This window comes from Mus caroli, unplaced genomic scaffold (genome assembly GCF_978045245.1).
Source record: "Mus caroli unplaced genomic scaffold, Mus_caroli_1 scaffold_6, whole genome shotgun sequence".
In the NCBI taxonomy this organism is placed as follows: domain Eukaryota; kingdom Metazoa; phylum Chordata; class Mammalia; order Rodentia; family Muridae; genus Mus; species Mus caroli.
The window spans coordinates 38,088,309-38,109,485 of NW_028227261.1; the positions used below are offsets into that span (position 1 = coordinate 38,088,309).

At 43.3% G+C, this 21,177-nt stretch overlaps 3 protein-coding genes across 6 annotated transcripts; 1 reads left to right on the top strand and 2 right to left on the bottom strand.

The window, feature by feature from the left end:
* LOC110310864 (olfactory receptor 2A12-like) lies at positions 1–1,008 on the top strand. The gene has a single exon (XM_021183992.1). The coding sequence runs from the start codon at positions 1–3 to the stop codon at positions 1,006–1,008; it is 1,008 nt and encodes a 335-aa protein (XP_021039651.1).
* A 6,631-nt stretch (positions 1,009–7,639) lies between these two features.
* Positions 7,640–11,317, bottom strand: LOC110310739 (olfactory receptor 2G3-like). Of its 2 annotated transcripts, XM_021183852.1 has the most exons (2): positions 11,303–11,317; positions 7,640–8,566 (listed from the first exon to the last, which is right to left on the bottom strand). In XM_021183852.1, the coding sequence occupies exons 1-2, from the start codon at positions 11,315–11,317 to the stop codon at positions 7,640–7,642; spliced, it is 942 nt and encodes a 313-aa protein (XP_021039511.1). The 2 variants fall into 2 exon arrangements, with proteins under 2 accessions (XP_021039511.1, XP_021039510.1); XM_021183851.1 differs by lacking the exon at positions 11,303–11,317 and having other exon boundaries at positions 7,640–8,587.
* Positions 11,318–15,927: 4,610 nt separating this feature from the next.
* LOC110310759 (olfactory receptor 2D3-like) lies at positions 15,928–20,357 on the bottom strand. Of its 3 annotated transcripts, none has more exons than XM_021183868.1 (2): positions 20,344–20,357; positions 15,928–16,855 (listed from the first exon to the last, which is right to left on the bottom strand). In XM_021183868.1, exons 1-2 carry the CDS (start codon positions 20,355–20,357, stop codon positions 15,928–15,930), a joined length of 942 nt encoding a protein of 313 aa, XP_021039527.1. The 3 variants fall into 3 exon arrangements, with proteins under 3 accessions (XP_021039527.1, XP_021039525.1, XP_021039526.1); XM_021183866.1 differs by lacking the exon at positions 20,344–20,357 and adding an exon at positions 17,361–17,371 and having other exon boundaries at positions 15,928–16,867; XM_021183867.2 differs by lacking the exon at positions 20,344–20,357 and having other exon boundaries at positions 15,928–16,875.
* Between the last annotated feature and the right edge of the window lie 820 nt (positions 20,358–21,177).

Genomic DNA, 21,177 nt, shown 5'->3' on the forward strand with positions numbered 1-21,177 from the left:
ATGTGTCAGATAACACATAGAATAATGGATTCTCTTACAGGCTCCACCATGTGGATGATTCTAGGACAGAACCAAAGTTGGGTTTCTGAGTTCATCCTGGTTGGCTTCTCCAGTGACCCCACGACCAACAACATCCTCTTCATTGTCTTCCTTCTCATGTACCTGAGCTCAGTCCTGGGCAATGGGCTCATCACCATGTTAGTCTGCCTGGACACACAGCTTCACACTCCCATGTACTTCTTCCTCTGTACCCTCTCCCTGTTGGATATGAGCTATGTCACCACCACCATGCCCCAGATGTTGGTGCATCTTCTTGCTCACTCTCAGACCATCTCCTTTGCTGGCTGCTGGCTGCAGATGTTTGTGTTTGGTGCCCTGGGTATAGCTGAAAGCATCCTCTTTATTGTCATGGCTTATGACCGGTATGTGGCCATTTGCTATCCACTGCATTATACTGTCATCCTTAACTGGGGTCTGTGCATACAGTTGGTATTCAGAACTTGTGTCTGTGGTTTCTTCCTCTCTCTGTTACATACTTCTTTCACCATGAGTCTGCCATATTGTGGGCCCAACAGGGTCAACCACTACTTCTGTGAAGGTCCTTCAGTGCGTAGCCTGGCTTGCATGGATACCCACCTCATTGAGATGGTGGACTTAGTGTTGAGTGTTTTTGTGGTTCTTATTCCAATGTCCCTCATTGTGGCCTCCTACATCCATATTGTCAAGGCAATCCTCAAGATCAAGTCTACACAAGGCCGCTGTAAGGCTTTCTCTACCTGTGCCTCTCACCTTACTGTGGTCATACTCTTCTATGCTCCAGCCACTTACATCTACACAAGGCCCAACTCCAGCTACTCCCCCGAGAGAGACAAGCAGGTTTCACTCTTCTACAATATCTTCACAGCCTTGCTCAACCCTGTGGTCTACAGTCTGAAAAACAAAGACATCAAGAGGGCACTTCTCAAGGTGATGGGACATGGTGGGGGGGCCAGTGAGCCAGGATTCTGAGAAGCTGGAGTTAACGTATTCACTTTTTAAGAAAGCAACACTGTGTGTATCGAATGTAACTCATCTGTCCATTTGAACGAACACAGTACTTGGTAGGTAGACAAACCATGGTGAAACCAAGATGTCTGTCTTTTTGAACAGGCTACACTATGGCACCAAAAACCTCAAGAATCCACTGTGAATTATTAACTACAAATTTTGTTTTGTTACTCGTGATTTTGTTAACCGTAGGTTTGGAGTAACCTTCTCTTCTCTCACATCCATTCTGAACCATTAGATATTCTGCAGTCTACAGCTATCTATAGCAGAAGAAAGGAACTGTGCACAAAGCTTGTGATGCCTCAAAGCTTCTCGAAAGTGACATATTGTTTACATATATTTCACCGATTAAAGCAAGTTATATGGTCAGTCACAGTGTCAAATTTTTCAATGTTATTTTCTTCCGACGAAGAAGTAATAGGGGTCACATGGAATGGCTTGATATATACAGTTTCTCTACCAAGGACAGTAAAGAAAATGGATAGTGTAACCTATCATTGTTCCACAGAAATCAATATCATACATGAAAGCAATGAGAAACATCTATTGTGTTTTTTGTAATTGACATGGTGCTGTAAACCAGTGAGTGTCAAGTAATATAAACAATATATGTGTGCGTGTGTGTGTATGTGTGTGTGTGTGTGTGTGTGTACTACAATATACTAAAATCAGTATATGTTACCAGTAGTAAAATTAAGACAATATTATGCCTAACCTGCTCAGCTTAGAGATGTGACCTTGTGCTTTAAATCAATGTGGTTTATGGGTAAATATGGTGAACTGTACATTGTATTGTCAAGACACAACATTTGACCTTAGTAGACCTGGGTTCTCATCTTTACCTTGGTCACTTGCTTAGTATATGAAAATGACTTTGTTCAATTTACTTCTTTCTGGATCCCACTTAATTACTCAATAAAATTAACACCTTGACTTTGTTTCCAAACCTTGTTTGGACTCTGTAACTCTGTCTCTGTCCTTCTCTCCTTTCCCATGTGGGAATGCAGCGGGAAGGTAACTGTCAGTGAACTAGGAGGGGGAAGAAAATGCTCAGCAGATCCCATTCATGTTGCCACCTGACCTCAGAGTTGATAGATAATCTTGCCTGTCAATGTCACTGGGATGAGAAATGCCTGGAAAACTTGTAAGCACATTTCTCAGAGTGCCTGTAAGGTGTTTCCACAGATGTCAGGCATGTGGGTCAGTCAACTGAGGGGGCAGATCTTCTCTGTGTATGAGTGGCACTCTCCCATAGGCTGGGATCCCAGATGGAAGAAGAAAGTCCAGCCACAGGCAAGTGTGATTCTCCTTGAGTGTGACTTTTGCCGTTGCCATGCCCTGCAGACATTAGACTCCAGCTATTACAGACTTCAAGGTGGACTCACACTGGCACTTCTCCAAAACCTATTTCCCTATAGATCCCTGAGCTGACAGATTCATAAAGTAAACCCAAGATTAATGATATTTCCACCAGTAACAAGGTATGAGCTATAAACTGACACCAAATCAGATGTCTAGAAATGAGGGTGCAGTCCCTGAAGGGAAAAAAACACGGTTCTTTGATAGAGAAAACTGGAGGATAGAGGCATGATTACAAAGCTTGAACAAGGAAGATCTTGCCGTTAAGGAGCTTGTGCTTAGATGATGCTTGTGGATGAGAAGGAGTTGGATATGGAATGGGCAGAAGCAAGGAGAAGCCTCAGTTTAGGAAATGACTTCCCCTTGTTCAAAGAGCTGAGGGCTGGTAGAAGTAGTGACTCACATCCCAGCACTTTGGAGGCAGAGAAGGGCTGATCACTAAGTCTTTTGAGGCCAGCCTAGTCTTGAACATAGAGTTCAAGGCCAACCAGGGCTACAGAGTGAATCTCCTCTGACCTGAAACACAAATACTAGAGGATGTTTAGGAAAGGCAGAGATAAACTATAGGGTGGGTCAGATCCCGAGTCCCCGAGGACACTGAGACACTGATTGGAGGAGTGATGTACTCTGAGGAATGATAAGCTCCAGTATAACCCTGGCCTTAGGAGGGGTGACTGGGAAAGAGTGGGATCAAATGCTGGGACTCCCAGGGGACTCAGGCTATGATTGTGAATAAAGACTCTCTGCTTTAAGAACTGCAACGCCTGTGGAATACTAGGACAGACTCCAAGTTGAGAATCCTGGGAGGAGTGATCTTTGTTGATTTTTCTTTTGCTGGAGTTTAGATGGCACAGAGAGAACTTGGAAAGAGCAGAGTGGGGGTGGAGCAGAGAAGAGCAGAAGGATTTGATTAAATGGTTCTGGGAAATACATAGGTGGAAAGTTCCTGACTACAGCTTAGAATGCACTTCAATTTGCAGCCTCAGATGTTGTCATGGAAATCAGCAGTCTTGCACATCCAGCCATCTGCTGGGCACCCTCAAGTCCTCCTGTACAGCTAGCTACCAGGTGGGCTCATTCACAAGGTTCCCTCTGTGCCACACATACAAGCTGTTCTTTTGCAAACCCTACCCACAGTGAAAACCTCTGCTTCCAGAGGCATGGTCCATACACTCACTGCTGGCTAACACACCCATTCCCTATGTGTAAGTTTGCGTGTCAGAGTGGTCTGGCCTGACTAATTACCAAATTTCTCTATCAACCAGAGCCTGAGGCACAGACCTTTTGGAGATTTTTAGTTAATTGGATCATTTGAGGTAGGAAGATCTTACTTAAAGCAGCACACCTACCTTAAATCTGAGACCCACCTTCTCTCAGCAGCCTGGATAAAGGGCAAGGAAGAAACCATTTTTTTTCATCTTCTTTCCCTTGCTCTTCCTATACTGGTAGAAGAACATACTTCTGTGGGATTCTGACATCTAGCTGAGACACCCAGCCTTGTGGACTGAAACAACTACTGGATTCTTGGGCTTTCCGTTGGGAGGCAGCCATTGTTGGACTAACTGGACCACAGCATATACTGCCTTTTGAAGAAACTACCCTAGCCCTCCAACTTCCTGCCATTCTATCAGCATTTTTAACTGTGTCAAGAGGTCATTTCTTCATTTTGCCAAACCAGCTGTTTCAGGGTGGTAGGCAACATGGTAAGACTAGTAGATTCCGTGCATTTAGGCCCACTGCTGCACTTTTATGGCTGTTAAGAGAGTTCTGTCTTGGGAAACCATGCTGTGCAGAATATCATGATGGCAGATAAACCATTCTGTAAGTCCACTGATGGTGGTTTTGGCAGAAGCATTTATGTGTTGGAAAGGCAAATCCATTACCAATGTAATCAACATGCCACCAGGTAACTGGGTTCTGCAGCTCTGTCTCTGGATAAGTGTTCTTGCTAACAGAAGCATCTCAACTCAAAATATGGTGCCTGTGCTTAAAAGCCTACCCAGAGAAAGACTTGGTGCTACACTGGGACTCTGAATACCCAGTATAGTCACTGGCTGGCTTAAAGATACTTTCCATTGCCCTGTCCCAGGTCTTCTCTGGTGGATAGCCTACAACAAGGTCTGGGGCTCAGTGTTGATCTCTGTTGTTGGCAGATCTGGCACTCAGCAGGAGCTGTAGCCAGGTCAGCTTTGGTGAACAATATTGAATTTCATATTGTTATCTTTGAGCTCTACTTCTTTGTCCTTGAGTATCATTTATTATTCATACATATGCATATATTTATGATTTATTATTCATGTTTGTGTATATATGTAAGTATATATACATATTCACACACACACACACACACATATATATATATACACATAAACACACACACCTTTTTTTAGATAGAGTTTCATACAATTTAGGCTGTCATGGATCTTTCTATACAACCAAAGCTGGCCTTGAACTTTTGACTCTTCTTGCTTCTTTCTCCCAAGTTCTATGATTACAGGCATGCATCACTGATGCCTAGATGTTAAACCTCCCCAACTCTGTCTTACACATTCACAGAGAGAGAGAGAGAGAGAGAGAGAGAGAGAAAGAGCAGTTTCTTCCTCTTGATTGGCTCTCAAACGATTGACAACCTCATCTTTATGTTACTGAAGGGAGATTGGAGTGTATTAACCTAGTTCTCACAGAGGTTAGGGGCACATAGCTAAAGCTCTACAGCTACTATGCAAAGGAGATTGGATTCAAACCCTGTTGTGTACTCATCATCTCTTTCCCTTACCACCCAAAATATTCAGTCCCAGGACATTCCTGACCCATGCATTCACTCTCAGCCTGGCCTTAGTCTTGGCCTAAACTCTTTCTCTCAAAACTTCCATTTGAAGTCCCTTTTCCTAAATTGATGGTTCATTCCAAATGTCTTCACTTCATTTTGCTGAAGGAAACACCTAAACAAACTCTAACCTTGATGGCTAGGCTAACTAAATCCACTGATTTTGGAGACCACACCGCTGGGCATTGCATTGTTAGCTTCCCACTGACTTTGGAGTAGGTGACATCTCTGCCATGTGAGTTAGGGATACTGGATAGCACAACCAGTTCCTCTAGTTTTTCTATCACTTTTCTCCTGTCTTTGAGATTTGGTGCCAGGCTGTATCGACCAATCTTTCTATGTGGTCCCTGCCAGCTCTCTCCCAGTGTCCCAGCATCTCTCTTCAAACCCACGTCCTTACTGCCTTCCAAAGCACATCCAGCAAATGCTCTCCTGTCACCATCATCAGTGACATCTAGTTGGACAGAATCACTATTATCTTTATTGAAATCTTCACTGCTTTTTTGAGTAGTGCTGACTAATATAGATAATTGATAATTCTGATTGAGCACAGGAGTCTGATGGTGTCTCTCTGAGGCAACTCATAGACTTGCCATGTCTATGAGTTGATGCTTTAAAATCTCAAAAACCACAGTTGAATTTGGGACAGGAAAAATGGGGTGCTAGTATGGATTATGGGATGCCAAAAAGTAACAAATGCTGGGAATGCCTTTCTCTGCCTCCTGCCTCCTGCCTCCTGCCTCCTCCTGCCTCCTCCTGCCTCCTGCCGATGGGAAGAGTGGATAAAGTGCCCTCTGCAAATCCAGCCTGTCTCCCTGAGTGTGACTCAGGACTCTATAGAGCAAACTTGACTATTCCTTCCTTAAGGTACTAGGAACATATGGAGCCATAATCTGGGCTTTTGTACTGCTGAAAAACATCCAGCTCTCTTCCTTACCCCAGCATCTTCAGTGCTGGGATTACAGGCATACCCTACCATGCCTGCTTGCCTCCGCCTCTAAAATTAAATACTGTAATAACATGACTGCCACTCAGTTCAGATTTGTGCAAAGGTTTATTGAAAGTTGCATCATGTGGGGTATTAATGGCAACACCTTTGAGCAGATCTAGCTGATGTCATTAATGTGTCTTCAGGCAACATCTTGGGGGACTGCCATGTTTTCTTCAGGGCTTCATAGACTGAGTTGATGAGTTTCTAACTAAATCCACAGCAGCCTGAAATACAAAACAAATGCTAAACTTGCCATTGAGTATTCCTTTCTTATGGGCTGCTCTCCCTGGGCTGAGATAGCCTGAGATGTTGCTTGACAATTGGGAAGTTAGGAACAGAATAGAACAGTGATGTTTATATAGAGATTCAATACACCGAGCATCTTTCAGAGACCTTTACCTATTTTAACTTCTGGCAGCAATCCCACAAGGTGTTTTGCTATAATTACTACTATCAGCTCAATTTTATAGACAAGGCATCAACCTGCAAAGTATGAGATTGTAATCATGATAATATCATTGAGATGATGTGTCATCTGTGAACTGAGTAACACCACATCGGGGCATCTGCTGAGAGATCTAGCGAGTCATATATCCTGAGGCCCCGGACAGTGACGCATTGACAATGACCAATCCATATGTATTATGCTTAATGTGATGTTTAACATTGTCAACTTCATGGAATCTAGAATCACCCAGGATATAGCCTCGAAGCATGCCTGGGTGGGCTTATCTAGATTGGGCAGGGAAGACACACCTTAACTGTAAGGTAGCACCATTCTGTAGACCAAGGTCCACAAAAGAATCAGGCTGAGTCTGAACATTCATTTTCCTCTTGCTTCCTGACCATACCTACAATGTGAGCAGCTGCCATGGGCTCCTGCCATCATCATTTATTTCATCACCATGTCAGGTCATATCCTAGAACTAAAAGTCAATAGAACCCTTGCCTTCCTTTGGTTATTTCTGCCAGGGGATTTTGCCACCATGGAGAAGTGAGGTCATGCTCCCTTTCTCCGAAAACTGTCCTTGCTCCTGGTGGCGATGAAATAAAGATATTGATTCCAAGTCCTCTAGGTCTTGTCTTAGCATCTTGAGTAGATTTAATACGCCCAGAAATCTCTCAACAGCAAATGTTAATGACACTTCATTTGTATCTGAGCCTCTGCTGACCCAGGAAACAGAAATGAGTCAGATACCTGATGCTCTGTTTCTAGATGGATCCCTTGATGCTTGAGAATAGCCCACCTTCTGGAACATCAGCAGGTCATAACAGGAATGTGCCTTTGCGAGCCATGTCCTTTAACCCTCAGTGAATGGCTCTTGCCCATCCTATGTGTGAGGAGGAGCAATAAAGGGGGAGGGCCACAGACTGTTCTTTCACGTACTGTTGTGACCTTCTGTGTTTGAAGGGCCTCACTCAGTGGCTCCTCCCCAGCCCGTTACTTTGAGGAAAGCCCTCTTCACATCTTTGTTTCTGAGGCTGTAGATTATAGGGTTGAGGAAAGCAGAGATGACATTGTAGAACAGAGCCAGTTTCTTGTCCCTCTCTGGGGAGGCGTTGGCCCCAGGGTTCATGTACATAAACATGGCAGGTCCACAGAACATGGTGACCACAGTGATGTGAGAGGCACAGGTGGAGAAAGCCTTCAGTCGACCTTGGGCTGAGCGGATTCTCAGAATGGTGGCAAAGATGCAGACGTAAGAGGCCAGGATGAAGGAAAGAGGTACCAGGAGAAGGATAAAGCCTAGGATAAAGTCTATCCGGTCATTGAGGGACGTGTCTGCACAGGCAAGCTTCAGAACAGCAGGGACCTCACAGAAGAAGTGATTGATCTCATTAGGGCCACAATAGGGCAGCCTCATAGTGAAAACAGTGTAGATCAGAGAACAGCTGACACCCCATAGTCCACAAAAGACTACCATTGCCCCACACAGCCAAGGCCTCATGATAACCTTATATCTGAGTGGGTGGCAAATGGCTACATATCTATCATAGGCCATGACAGAGAACAACCAGCCCTCAGTGATGCCTAACACCAGAAAGATGTACATCTGGGCCACACACCCAGAATAGGAGATAGTTTTCTTCTGGCAGAGGAGATGCACTAACATCTGGGGCACTGTGGTGGTGACATAGCTCATATCCAGCATGGAAAGGACACTGAGGAAGAAGTACATGGGTGTATGGAGACGGGAGTCCAGGTGGATCAAGGTGACAATGAGCCCATTGCCCACAAGCGTAGAGAGGTAGAGGAAGAAGAAGACATTGAAGAGGATTATATTAAGTTGGAAATTACTGGAGAAACCCAGAAGGATGAACTCAGACACAGAGCTGTGATTCTCATAGGAGAAGCCTTGCATTCTTCCACTGCAAAAAGAAATGGGCCTAGTGGCACATCTTAGAATGCACAGTTAGTCACTTTGCCCATCCCAAGACCTTAATCTTTCTTGGGATCGATGTCAGTTCCAAGACCGAGGTCTAAGTTCAGGATGTTTTGTGTCTTAGGCCAGAGCCTCCAGAACATCTTTTCCCTTCATTATTCTACACACACACAAATGTCCCCTGCTTTCCCCTCTGTTGAGACCTGCCCTTACACACTTCACTGTTTCATCTCCCTGGTGCAGGTTACAGAAAGGGAAGAAGAGAATGAGACACTTTTCCTCCTTTCTGAAGGCATATATGTCCAGAACCCTTTCTATGAACATCTGAGAGAGTTGGAGATGTGGGGAGAATATACAACTTCAAACGCAGAGAAAGTTCTTAGTAAATTTTACTTGTATCTGTTTTTGTCTATCCTCTGGAAGCTTTTGACACTTTCTTTTAGGTAGAGTCACTCAACAGTTCTGCCTCATCCTGCTCTTACTCACCCCCAAGCAAGAACCTTTCTGCTTGACTCAATAAGCTGACTTCTACTTAAGACAGAGCAGTAGCTGCTCTCTACACTTTGGGGCAGATGCCATACTGCACTGGGTTCTGTGGGGTGAACTGGGCTGTAAATGAGTAAGATGAGATGTCAGGACCAGAACATGGGGTTGGAGGAGTTTTAACTAAGGTAGAAATTGGTCAGAGCATGTATACACCAGAGGAAGAGACAACAGAAGGAGTGAAGTGACACATCAAGAACTAAGAACAAGCTCCATTAGTGCCAGGTCCAGTAGGGCAGGGATGAAGGGACAGAGGTGAGGATGAAGTGGACATAGATGCCTGCAATTGTGCCCATCAGAAAGTTCAAATCCACATTCCAACAGACCAGCCTCAAGGACTCTTCTTCATGGAAGCTTTCGTATATAGTGAAGAAGATCTAACCCACGGGTTGAAAATCAGATGCCCAGCCTCAGCTGGATTAAACAATTGGCTGGTACCTACAGCACAGATGCTACAACACAAATTTAGAATCACTCCTCACACCTGACTAAAACATCCAACTGTACCTAGTCATGGAAGCAGTCCACATCTGTGGTCCTAACATTCAGGAGGCTGAGATAAGAGGACCTTGGGTTCAAGGCCAGGCAGGGCTCACAGAGAGGTCAAGAGCAGGCTGAGCTACATAGTGAATCCCTGACTCAATGATCAAACTATAGGAAGCTCAGATGAGACAGCAGGTTATTGGGAAAGAGCTGAGGACTTACACCAGGTGAGTACAGAGAGAGTCCTTAATGTCAGCATGGGGCTACATCATTGAGAAAGGATCCTGGTAGATCTGGGCTGGTGGTCTGTGTCTGCAGTAGCCAGACCATGTGCTGAACAGCATGCTCATTCCTGGATGACACCTTAATGGGCCTGTGGACAAATCAAAACAGGCTATGAAGAAGGATCAGGAGGCCATGTTGAGTGGAGAAAAATTGAAACAAAGAGGAACATTTCTTCTATAGAACCGAGAGGAAAGAGAAGGACTTTGCCACATTTATCTCTTCTCTTGTCCTCCAGTTTCCCCTAAACCTGGTGCCTGAGATGCAGAAAGTCCTAATAGACATCTCATTGACAGTCCCTGCTAAAAACTGACCAGAATGTGAGACAGAGTGGAGAAAGTGAGGGGGGTACAGATGGGCAATCAAAAGAACCAGGAGTAGGTAAATGGGGGGTTCAGTCCAATTATGATTGCCTGGGCTGGAGGCATTCCAGAGAGAATGGTAGGGTGCCAGGCTCTACTTGCTATTGTTCCTCTTCAATGACAGTTACTTACTCCCTCCTAGTTCCAATGTCTGTCTCAAGCTGTCTGACTCTCATAACACCTCAAATAGGATTTCTGAGCCATTACTGTAACTTGCCATCTCCATCCTCACCCTCAGTAGCAGTCCTCTTGTCCTGTACCTCCATCTAAGGATCCAAACCTGGGACTGCAGAAGAGAGCCCACTGCTTCATCTCCACAGAAGCAGCCCCTATCCCTCCAGTTTTCTCTGTCTCAACTGAATAACATAATAACAAATACATAGATGAAAAGAAGAAGAGAGAGCCATGCTGAGACATCAGGGACCAGAGGAGGACAGAGATCCAGAGAGCATTGAGAAGAGCAGAAACCAGGGATGAAATGCTTGAGGTGAGTGGAAGGGACTTGGAAGCAGGCAATTGTGGGGCAAACAGATGAGGGTTAGGGATAGGAATGGGAGATAGGACAGAGGTGATGGAGACAGATGGAGTGCATCTTGTAGGACTGTGAGGACTGTATGTGTCAGGCAACCTCTGCGGCTTCCTTCCTTACCTGACCTAGGCTCTGTATGAAGGTTGAGCTAGGAGTGGGAGAGATTTTCCTTTAACATTCTGCTCCCAGTCCTCAGGGAGGATGAAGCTGAAGTTTCTTAATGAGTCTTCTGTGCCTTCAGGTCCTCTGGGCCCCACTGCAGCCCTTTCAGACCCTGAGCACACATTTCAACTCTTCCATTTGGTACACAAGACCTCCATAACCAACGCTCTTGATCCTCTCAACCCCAAGTTCCCTCCCTGTTCTCAAGTCCTTTCCTTTTCCCCCTTTTCTGTCAGTGGAGATGAATGTGTGAAGATCAAGTAGAGTAAATGCATGGGTTAAGAAATAAATGCCAGAGTGGGGTCTGGGGACGTGGCTTGGCTGGTAAGTAACTTGTTGCCCAAGCATAAGGACCTGAGTTCAGTGCCCAGAGCCTATCCATGTAAAAGTCAAACATGGTGATGTGTACTTGTGATCACAAAGACGTGGAAGCAGAGATTGCAGGATCTTTAGGGTGTGCTCACCCGCTAGCCTAGCCTAATTGGTGAGCTCCAGGCTGATGAGAGACTCTACCTGCAAATAATATAGACCTTGGTAATGACCTAAGGTTACCATCAGGCCTCTTTATGTATGCATACATATACCTGCATATACATGTTAACATGCAGCTTCATATACATGTGCACATGCATCTACATATACATGTGAATATGCACCTGCATATACATGCAAACATGCACCTGTGTATACATGTGAACATGCACACATACACAGTGAAGACTTGTAAGGGTGAATGCTAAACAGACATGTCAGGGAAGCTTTCCATAGACATTGAGAAAAAGAACATGTTCCTCAGGGGGTGCAGGGTCAAGCTACAGATCTCTGCTCAGTGCCTCAAGCTTCTCATTCTCTCTACTGTGCTCTGCTGGGATCTGGACTATGTTGTGTGCTGAAATTTTGTAGCCCTGAAATACTTTGACTTTCTTGAGGGAAGGGAATATGATTCAAGCAACAGTGGCATCCTTCATGGATCTTAAGCCAAGATGAGGTAATCATAAATACTCTACATGAGAGCAAAACCGAGGAAGACTTGAAGTCAAATACTGGTCCTACCACTTAATAAGAGTGCAACAGTTGACAAAAGGGCAACCCTCTGTACCTCAGTTTTCACAATAGCAAAATGAAGCAATTGTAAGACAGGACAGTCTATAGGGCTAAATATAAACATATATGAAACAGTTGTAGTAAATATACCTATAATTTAGGTTGGATCTGATGGTCTAATTGATTTATTCCAGTGGATGCTCATAAATCCGTCCACACTGGATTGTGAGGTAGCATAGGGGATGACGCCACCTTGGGTTGGGAAAGTCAGGAGTTTGGGGTGTGGGGACCTTGAGTGCCAGGATAAGGTGATGAAAGTTGTTCTTAGGGCTTAAGAAGGTTGTGGTGGGACCTGGAGAACTTCAAAGCACAGAAGGCATATAAAACATGGAAATAGGGTCTGGGAGATAGCTCGGATTAAGTTTCTGCCACTGAGCCAGCTGGTGAGCATCAAGTTCAGTGAGAGATTCTACTCTCCCTCAAGAAAAATAGAGATATGGGGAACCATATTACATTGGTGAAGCTTCCCTGTCAATTCCTGAGACACAATCATACAGCAATTTCCTAGTCCTCTGGTTCTTGAAATCATTCTGAGCCCTCTTCCATGATGGTCCCAAGCCTTAGTTTGTGTTGTAGATACATTAACTGGAACTGGACACACCACAACCAGTCTCTCTGTGCATTTTAACCAGTTGTGGTTTTCTGTAATGGTCTCTGTCTGCTACAAAGAGACACATCTTTGGAGGAATGGGATCTACAGTTATCTGGGAATAAATCACAATTGCTGTGATACTAATGACCCTCACATGCCCATTATATGAGTTGGACACTTTTCTTGATAATACGTATTGTACTGTTATATACAATTATTTTACATTTTCTTGAGAGTCACTTTTTGATCAACATTTTAAACAGATGTCAATTTATAATTGTCTTAATTTCTTACAGTTTGAGGACCTTTTTGCTTCTGGGGCCAGAGTTGAATGCTTTGTCCATAGTATTAAGAATTCTTAAATTTTCATAGTCTGAAAATAACTAGAAGAATTCTTGAAGAAATACACAGGCTGGTTTATGAATAGGTGGGAAAACAGTAGGGAAGTAGTAGACAGGTGGGGACCTGGACCAGCCTATGAAGATATTTGAGAAGTTGGTAGTACCAGAGCAGAGGCGTCATGCTGGAAGGTGAGGAAATTGGGTGGGCCTGCTGTGAATTTTCAGTGCCTTGAGAACTCTAAGAAAAAAGGCCCATTTCATCTCCAAAGATGTCCCGCATGCCCTTCTAATGACCCCAGAGCATTTTTCTTAACAAGTCCCCAAGAAACACAATGAGCATGCATTGCTGGCAACTCTACTTCTATCTTTAGATGCCAAGGCTCCTCTTCCCCAGGGCTTTTCTCCTTCAAGGCTGAGTCTTTCAGGCAGCAAACCCACCCTGGAGACTTCCCTTCAACAGTTCACATCACCCTGAGAGCCAGTGTTCTTTAGTGCTTGGGGACATTAGCAGCTTTGGAAGACATGATTGCTCTCTATGCTGGAGAGAGTTGTAATGAACAAAGCACACTCTTAGCATTGATTGGTCTTTGGGGATTTTTTGTAACATTTCAGCCATTCTTAGTCTATAGTTAAAACTTTATTTTTAGTTTTCTCTATTGAACATTTTTATTGTTTTTTTAAAATGTATACAATATATTTTGATCCTTTTCCAACTCCCTACCCACCCAAGTTCATGTTCTTTCTCTCCCAAAAATATCAAAACAAACAAATTATATTAAATAAGACAGAAAAGAAACAACACACACACCCATAAAACTTGGTTAAAAATACCAGGGATGTTTTTAAATTTAATCTTGTGTTTATGTGACAAATGCTGATTTAAAAGATTTTCCTTGTGTTTCTTTTTGATAAGCAATTTAATAATTTTCCTGAAACTAGAAAGGTAGAAAAATATTTAATTAAGAAAGGATTTCTTTATTTCGTTTTCTTTGTATGGATGCTTTGCTTTCATGCATGTTTATGCAATAGATGCCTTCCTGGTTCTCTCAGAGGCCAGAAGAGGGCATCAGATCCCTTGAAATTGAGTTACAAATGGTCATGAGTCACCATGTGGGTACTGAGAATTGAACCTCGGTCCTCTGCAAAAACAGCAAGTGTTCTAAACCACTGAGTCATCTGTCCAGCCCTTGATAGAAATTTGACTTGGTTTGAAACACCAGAAATGGTTTGTTTCCTGATTAATGTGGCAACTGATGTTGTGGGTATGTCCCTCCCCAACCCCCAACTCTTTCTCTGCTGAAAGTATGACTCTGTATGTGCAGTCAGTTGCTACCATGATTGTCCCTATAATGCCTGAATGAATGAATTTGGCCTTCACATCTGAGGTTTAGAAACACACGCTTCTGTTAGTAGTTGAATGGCTCTCGCTATCTAAATTTTAAGCCCCACTCTCATTTGAGGTTTAAAACAATTTATAGTACGGACAATAGAACATGGTTATCACCTCCATTTGAGTTCAAAGAGGACTGGATTCTGGAGAGTGTGATTGGTTTTTTCTTAAGATCTCAACAAATTAAGCCAAGATCAAAGCCCAGGGTACTTCCCACTGTCCCATGTCTCTCTGGCATCTGAGGAGACCAAGGGAAAATCAGCTGTTGAAAGTGGAAGCCACAACTGGGACAGACACAACCACAATAGGAGAGGAGCCCATGACAGTGAAGATCTGAGAGCAGAGCTGACCAACTCAACTAGGAAGGAACTCTCCCACCAAACACGTATTGAGACTTTGTTTTGGACTACACATGGCCTATTCACTCAGGATACAGAATGTCAGGGCTGGAAGGGCTGACTTCTCAACAGAGCTCCAGACTCCAAGGATCTGGCCCTGCACTTATGACCTTAGAATAAAAACCTTTTTCTTTTTTGACATAGGGTCTCACCATATAACTCTGGCTGCCCCTGAACTCTCTGTAGACCAGGCTTGCCCTCAAATTCATGGAGCTCCACCTTCCTCTGCCTCCCGAGTGCTGGGATCAAAGGTGTGTGCTGCCACCACCACCCCAGCTAGGGTTCTTTTTAGCCTTCCTCAGCTGTAGCTTTTCATTGTCTCAGCTAAGCCTCAGAATTCTCTCTGGGGTGTTTCAGAGTAATGTGGTATAATATATCAGAGCCTGGGCCTTGGCACTAAACCCTAGGCTTCAACCTCTGCCATGTTACTTTCAGCTTGATGACATTTAGAAAATTGATATTTTTGTGTTTCAGTGTCTTTATTTTGATGAAGGAGATATTGCACACCTCTACAGTTAATATGTGAATTAAAACAATGAATACATATCAGTCAGGCATCAGAGAGAGGGGATATACCTGTATTTTCAGATATCCAGGAGACTGAATATTTAAGCTGATTATTTAAGTTCAAAACCAGTCAAGGCAATATAGTGAGACACACACACACACACACACACAAAACACACACCTCAAGGTGAAGAGGAGGAAGAGGAAAAAAAGGAAAGAAAAATGAAAATGAAAACCACCACAAAAAAAAAGAAGAAAAAAAAAAGAAGGCCACTTAAATTATTGAGTGACTGTTATACAAAGGCCACCTTAGTTATTATCATTTGGGCATAATGAATACTACAGAACACATTTGACAGCTGGAAATTAAACCCCCAAAAAGTGAGGTGAATGCTGCAAACCAATGTGACCTTTCCAAAGCCATAGAAATTGAATGACATGGCTAATTCTTAGGCACAATTCTTTGAGTTCTTTCCCAGTGTATCCATTAGTAAATTCATGTGGAACATTCTTTTCTTGTGTCTCCCTCATCCTGAGAATCCTCTCTCATTCCCTCCAAGAGCCTCAGTGAAATTGTGGGTGGCACACCCAAGAGGCCCAAAGTATTGCAGACAGCCTCACTCTTCCTACTGGGTGTCCTCACCCCTTCCAATTAACTTGAAGAAAGCCTTCTTCACATCCTTGTTCCGGAGACTGTAAATAATGGGGTTAAGGAAGGCAGAAATGACATTATAGAACAAGGCCAGCTTCTTATCATCTTCCGGGGTGGCTTCAGAGCCAGGTCTCATGTACATGACCATGCATGGAACACAGAACATGGTGACCACAGTGATGTGTGAAGCACAGGTGGAGAAGGCCTTCATCCGTCCTTGGGTAGAGCGAATCCTTAGAATGGCTATGAAGATTCGAACATATGAGGCCAAGATGAGGGATAATGGGATCAGAAGCAAGATGAAGCCCAGGATGAAGTCTACTTGGTCATTGAGGGATGTGTCTGCACAGGCCAACTTCAAGACAGCAGGGATTTCACAAAAGAAGTGGTTGATCTCATTGGGGCCACAGTAAGGAAGATTCATTGCAAAGACTGTGTAGACAAGGGCACAGATGAGGCCACAAAGGGCAGAGCTGACCACCAGGGCTATGCATAGGGTTTGGCTCATCTTGACTCCATAGTGGAGTGGATAACATATAGCAACATATCTGTCATAGGCCATAGCTGCAAAAATCCAGGTCTCAGTGATGCCTAGTGTCAAGAAAATATACATCTGAATCACACATCCAGTGTAAGAGATAGTCTTATTCTTGCTTACTAGATGAGCCAACATCTGGGGCACAGTCGTGGTGGCATAACTCAGATCCAGGAGGGAGAGGATGCTGAGAAAGAAGTACATGGGTGTGTGGAGACGAGCATCTATTCTAATCAGGGTAACAATGAGTCCATTACCCAGGACTGTAAATAAGTAGAGGAAGAGGAAGAGGAAGAAAAGGATCCAATTGGTCCTGGGGTTTCTGGAGAAGCCCAAGAGGATGAACTCAGTTACAGAGCTGTGATTTCTCCAGCCTCGACTGTGCATGGCCTTCCTTCTAAAGAGAGAAGAGGGCATATTACTGTCCTCCTTGCTAGAATTTGCAAAATCCATGATAAAATTCTTTGTAAATACCCACAAATGGGGAACTTAAAGTCAAATACTTACCTCTATGCCCTGGAAGTAATCTATCCAAATTAGCCTGGCCAGGCTCTAGGTACTTAGTAGAAGTTCCACTAAGCACTTTAATGGTTGTCCAACTAACTACTCCCAATAAACACCAGGGTTACTGTGAAAAAACTGTAAAGGGCAGAAGTCTTCTGTCAAAGAAAATACACACACATACACACCTTAAACAAGTCAAAAGGAATGCCTGTTGTTTCCGAATGCCATTATTTCAAGACGAGTAGGTACCAGAAGGGGCAATGTAAAACAAACAAGTTTAAAAAAACACATACACACACACATAGAAAGAAAGAAAAAAGACCACAGCACCCAGTTTATCCCTCTGTCCTCTGCCTCTAATTCTGTACAGAACCCACATTTTCACGAAAAAAAAAAAAAAACACTTTGTGACCTTGACTACCCTCAAGTGTGGCCCTCTCTCTCGAGTGCTAGTGTATTTATTTCTGATCTGGATACTCGTCAAGTTGCTTTTGAATAAAGTTTTCCTGGAACTTTACAAATTAAACAAAATAAACAACCCCCCACTTTGTTGCTTTAGAAACTCTGTCCCCTCATCCTACCCTCCTGACCCTTCCTACAGTGGTACAGCAAAACAAATTAACATACAATGATAACCACCAGGACTCTAATTTTGAGAGCCTGAGAAGAGTTTTGTCTTCTAACATTTCTCAAAAAGATGAGAGATGTGGACTTGGGAATGGAACTGCTGAGTCCAAACACTGCTCTTAGTCAGCAGGGGGAAGTCCTCCACAACTCTGTCTCTCACAGAAGAGGTGAGGGGTGGGCATAGGAGGATCTTCACTTTAAGGTGGACTCAGTCCTCAATGAGAGAATGGCAGCCTAGCAACAGAGGCTGTTCCTGACCAGACTCTCACTCTCCGACCCCTTGATGGTTCCTAAATGCCTGCTACAGAATGTTACCACCAGGATTTTCCATCTTTTCTGGGCTCTGAAAAAGGAAATTGACATTTATCAAGAGTAGCCATGAAGAATGCTTCACTAAGCATGATCTGTTTGTCACCACAACCCACTCAGGTCAGAATCACACCTTTTTCCTTTACAGAGAATTGGAGCTCCAAAGTTGAAACTTAGTACGTAGAGCCAGGACCCAAGTCCCAAGTCCTGTGATCTCACCATGTGAAATTGTCATTTGTCTCCCACACCATCAATTTTCCCCAACAGTTTAGCAAAGGTTTCAAGTTTCATCCTGGGCTTCATCTTGCTTCTGATCCCATTATCCCTCATCTTGGCCTCATATGTTTGGATCTTCGTAGTCCCCTTTAGATGTCACTGTGTGGGAAACCTGACATGCCTACTCAGTTTAAAAGACAGAAAATACATATTTCACATTGGAAAATGAAGGGTCATGTTTTGCATGTAAAACCAACCAACTTGGGCTATAGAACAAGATGCTGACTTAAAGCAGCAACTACCACTACTCACTCTCTCTCTCTCTCTCTCTCTCTCTCTCTCTCTCTCTCTCTCTCTCTCTTTCTCTCTTTCTTTCTCGCTCTCTCTCTCTCTCAGTGTGTGTGTGTGTACACTTATGTGTGGTCACACATGCACCACAGCACACCTGTGAAGGTCAAAAGAAAACTTAGAGGAGTTAGCTCTCTTTTTTCCCCCAAGTGGGTCCCAGGAATCAAACTTTGGTAGGCGGCTTAGCAGCAAGCCCTTTTATTGGCCTTTTACCTTGCTGGCCCTATAGGGTTTCTTTAGTCACCAAGAGAAGCCAATGTTCTTTGAGGGCTTCAAGATCACTCAATACTTCCTACCTCTCACTTCTCCATCTGTTCAGTTCTCTGTCTCCACACACACCTTCACTGTTCCTCACTCAAAGAATACTGCTGTTTCAGCACATTTTTAGAATTCTGTTTCCACTACTGGGCATTATCTTTCTGAGTCATACTCTCACCTCCTACAAATGTTTGCTCAATTGTCATCTTCTTAGAGAACGTCTAAGTCCTTCCTAACACCCTGTTCAAAATGGAAGTGTCTCAAACTCTCTACTCCTATCTCCTATTTTATATCTCTTCATAGCACTTTCTAATCAATGTGTAGAGTAATATTTAAATTTAAAATTTGCAAGAGTATGAGAGCTTTGCTTTTCTGTATTCATTGTATACCATCGTAGTAGCAGATTCTAGAACAATGCCTACACATTGCATGAATTTGTGTGTTGAATAAATGGGCTAAGTCTGACCTGGGCACGAGCCCTGTTAGGCACGATGGCGCTGTCCTTGGTCTTGATTCCTATGGGGCTAGATAGAAAGATGACCTCCAGGCACTTTCTCTTGCAGTTCTACAGCTCTGGGTGGATTTCCAGATGGAGACATTCTCCGTAATCATCCTACTCTGTCGCCAAGTCTAACTACCATTGCATACATCTTTAAATGGAGGAAACTGGTCCATCAGTTAAGCAGCACCCACTGACTGCCCAGAACCATTCCCAATTCATGCACCTGCAATTTAAACACAGGGGAGGTTTTCTGGCTGCCACTCAAGACAGACCACCTCATTTGCTGATCTCCCATTTGGGCTTGATTCACAAAGCTGTGGGACAGTATATATCAGGAAGGCAGGAGAGTCTCTGAGGTCAATGAAATTTATATTTCAGTTAAAGTCTACCACTTATCAGCAGCACAAACTAGAGAAAGTCAGTAGCCTCTGACCCAACACCCATAAAACTAGAACAACACACACTTTGAGGTCTCATGAATGCTGACTAAGTTCTCGGGTACCTGTGACACTATAGTATTAAACATTAATTACTATTACTGCTATTGTTAGTTACTTATCTTGTTGAAAATATTTTTCTTGCTCCTTCCTCTTAGTAAAATTCTGATCATGGAAGTTCTTCATTATTCCCACCATGCTTCTTCCTCAACCCTCTGGTTGGACCTTTGAAGGTGTTTCCACTACGGTTTGTAGCCACATTGATACACATACTTATCTGTAGAGTTTCTTAAATAAGAAAAATCTCAACACTTTCACTTTTCTCTGATTCTTAGCACATAGCATGGGCAGGACTAATAGATCTTAGATAGATGACTATAAAATTATACCCATGGTGTGATAGTGAGTTATCTATAAGAATGAATATCTAGTCCAGTGTTTGTCCCAACAACTGGAGGATCTCTACAAGGTTACCAACGTTCACCACAAAGATGTTCCCCTTCTTGGCTATATGTTAATGAATATGAACAAAATTTTGTGGAAATTAGAAGAAATTTATTAAGAACTTGTTGATAGTTTTTTTTTTCTCAAATGAGCTTCTCCAATATTAGTGAGATGGGATTACAGCAAGACAAAGACAAGGGCAGAGGCAACTTTTCTCCGAGCATAACCTAGTTCCCTTACATCAAAGGTCAAGAGCATGGACACTAGAATAAGAGATAGGTGCTGTCTTGACTCCATTGAGTTTCCATGTTTATGTAAAAATTAGAACCCATCTCAAAGGGTGTTAACTAAAGCATTACATGGAGATTTGTTTAATGTGGTGCCTGCAGCTGAGTATTTAAAGTAGTATTTATTTCTTTTGTATTAGTTTATCATTACAAGTTCTTTTTATTCTGAGGGTTTAGAAAAAGGAATTGAGACAGAGAGTAACTTGCCTGATGGTGCACAGCTACTGAGAGACACAATCCACTTCTGTCATCATGAAAGACCTTCCTTTAATGGACTCTGTTATTCCATTCTGATACATCATAGCATTGGACTGATGGCTCACAATGAACTGAAGGGAATTTCCTTCTCAAGGACTTATCCTTCAAGCTCCTTACCTATCTTTCCTTCCTGATTCCAAATGTGATATACAATCCTGCTTCATATTCATGTCTTGAAACTGCCTTTGGCAGTTCCAGAATATAGGTACTGGGCTATAAGAGGGCCCTACTTCAGCCACTCTCCAGAGCTACTGAGTCTCAGCAGCTTCCTTGAAGATACTCTGACTGGTGTGTTAATGAGGCTCATGGGTATCAGGGATCAAAGAGTCCCTGTGGTTGCAGTCATGCTAGATCCAGAGCTACCTCAAGGGTCTTCCAGTCTTGTGGGATCCTATTACTTAGAAAAGGGTTCTACAGAGGTACAATCATCATCATGCATAGAAGGGATAAATGCATCCCAAAGGAAACCCAAGGTTGGAGGGGAGACCAGAACTCCTAG

Excerpts from the sequence above, each read along its gene's own strand:
- LOC110310739 (XM_021183851.1), bottom strand. The coding sequence starts at position 8,587 with ATGCAAGGCTTCTCCTATGAGAATCACAGCTCTGTGTCTGAGTTCATC.
- LOC110310864 (XM_021183992.1), top strand. The coding sequence starts at position 1 with ATGTGTCAGATAACACATAGAATAATGGATTCTCTTACAGGCTCCACC.